The sequence below is a fragment of the Macrobrachium rosenbergii genome, chromosome 54 (assembly GCF_040412425.1).
Source record: "Macrobrachium rosenbergii isolate ZJJX-2024 chromosome 54, ASM4041242v1, whole genome shotgun sequence".
In the NCBI taxonomy this organism is placed as follows: Eukaryota; Metazoa; Arthropoda; class Malacostraca; order Decapoda; family Palaemonidae; genus Macrobrachium; species Macrobrachium rosenbergii.
This window is the reverse complement of record NC_089794.1, coordinates 25173878-25175697: the sequence shown is the minus strand read 5'-3', so window position 1 is coordinate 25175697 and position 1820 is coordinate 25173878. Positions and strand designations below refer to the sequence as shown.

The 1820-nt window shown below is 46.6% G+C and overlaps 1 protein-coding gene across 1 annotated transcript; it reads right to left on the bottom strand.

The window, feature by feature from the left end:
- Positions 1-240: 240 nt before the first annotated feature.
- Positions 241-1191, bottom strand: LOC136834613 (uncharacterized). The gene has a single exon (XM_067097192.1). The coding sequence runs from the start codon at positions 1189-1191 to the stop codon at positions 241-243; it is 951 nt and encodes a 316-aa protein (XP_066953293.1).
- Positions 1192-1820: the final 629 nt, after the last annotated feature.

Below are 1820 nucleotides of genomic sequence, written 5' to 3'. Positions count from 1 at the left end.
TTATTCCCAAAACATCAGACTTTTAATCCTCTCTCTCTTTATTCCCAAAACATCAGACTTTTAATCCTCTCTCTCTTTATTCCCAAAACATCAGACTTTTAATCCTCTCTCTCTTTATTCCCAAAACATCAGACGTTTAATCCTCTCTCCCTTTATTGTCATCAAACTTTTAACTCGACTTTATTCCCAAAACAAGATTACTTTATTGCAAAGGTTCAGACTTTTAAGCCTTTGCTTTATTCAAAACATCCTTTTCAGTATCGCCATTGGGGCTGGAGGATAGGAGGAGGAAGGGTTGAGGAAGTGAAGAGGATGGAAGGAGGAACAGAGGAAGGTGGGAGGAGGATGGGAGGAGGAAGAGAGGAAGATGGGAGGAGGATGGGAGGAGGATGGGAGGAGGAAGGGAGGAGGAAGGGAGGAGGATGGGAGGAAGGGAGGAGGATGGAAGGAGGATGTGAGGAGGATGGGAGGAGGATGTGAGGGAAAGGAAGGGAGGAAGATGGAGGGGGGGATGGGGGAAGGAAGGGAGGAAGATGGAGGAGGAAGGGAGGAGGATGTGAGGAGGATGGGGGAGGATGTGAAGACGGAAGGGAGGAGGATGGGAGGGGTTATGGGAGGAGGAAGGGAGGAAGATGGAGGAGGAAGGGAGGAGGAAGGAGGAGGATGGGAATAGGATGGGAGGAGGATTGGAGGAGGATGGGAACAGGATGGGAGTAGGAAGCTAGGAGGAGGGGAGTACGATGGGAGTAGAAAGGGAGTAGGATGGGAGGAGGATGGAAGAGGATGGGAGGAGGAAGATAGGAGGAAGGAAGGAGGATGGAGGAGGATGGGAGGAGGAAAACAGGAGGATGGAGGAGGATGGGAGGAGGAAGACAGGAGGATGGGAGGAGGAAGACAGGAGGATGGAGGAAGATGGGAGGATAGTAGGAGGAAGGAGGAGGATGATGGGGAAGGAAGACAGGAGGAAGAGAGGAGGAAGGGAGGAGGATGGAGGAGGATGAGAGTAGGAAAGGAGAAGGCTGGGAAAAGGAAGACAGGAGGATGGGAGGAGGAAGACAGGAGGATAGAAGAGGATGGAAGTAGGAAGGGAGGAGGAAGTGAGTAGAATGCAAGTAAGAATGGAGGAGGAAGGGAGCAGGATGGTAGGAGGACGGAAATAGGATGGGAGTAGGATGGGAGAAGGATATGCATGTTCAGGGGAAATTCTTTTTCGTCCATCAAAGCGAGCGCGTCAAATCCTATGTAATCGATGCAGACAACGAGGAGAGAGAGAGAGAGAGAGAGAGAGAGAGAGAGAGAGAGAGAGAGAGAGAGAGAGAGAGATTAAAATTAAAATAAAAAAAAGAAATACCTGATAAAACCTGACTCCTTTCCCAGACAGAACTTTTACACGGTAGTGAATTGAATGAATATAGATTTTTAGGCCACAGGCCAAGCACTGGGACCTATGAGGTCATCCAGCGCTGAAAAGGAAATTGAAAATGAAAAAGGTCTGAAAGGTGTAACGGGAGGAAAACCTCAAAGCAGTTGCACTATGAATCAGCTGTTAGGAGAGGGTTAAGGAAAGTAAGATGGAAGAAAGAGAATATGAAAAGAGGTGCAGTAAAAACGAACGAAAGGAGTTGCAACTCGTGGCTTACAGGAAAGACAGAATTTAAAGCAAAAATGACTCAATCAGAGAAATAATATTTCCGTCTGGGGCCCAAGTTTTTTATATCTTTCCCCCCTTTTATTTTTTTTCTTTTAAGGGAAATCTGAGGAAAACTTATCTTTTTTCTTTTTTTAAGGAAACATCTGAGGAAAACTTTTCTTTTTTCTTT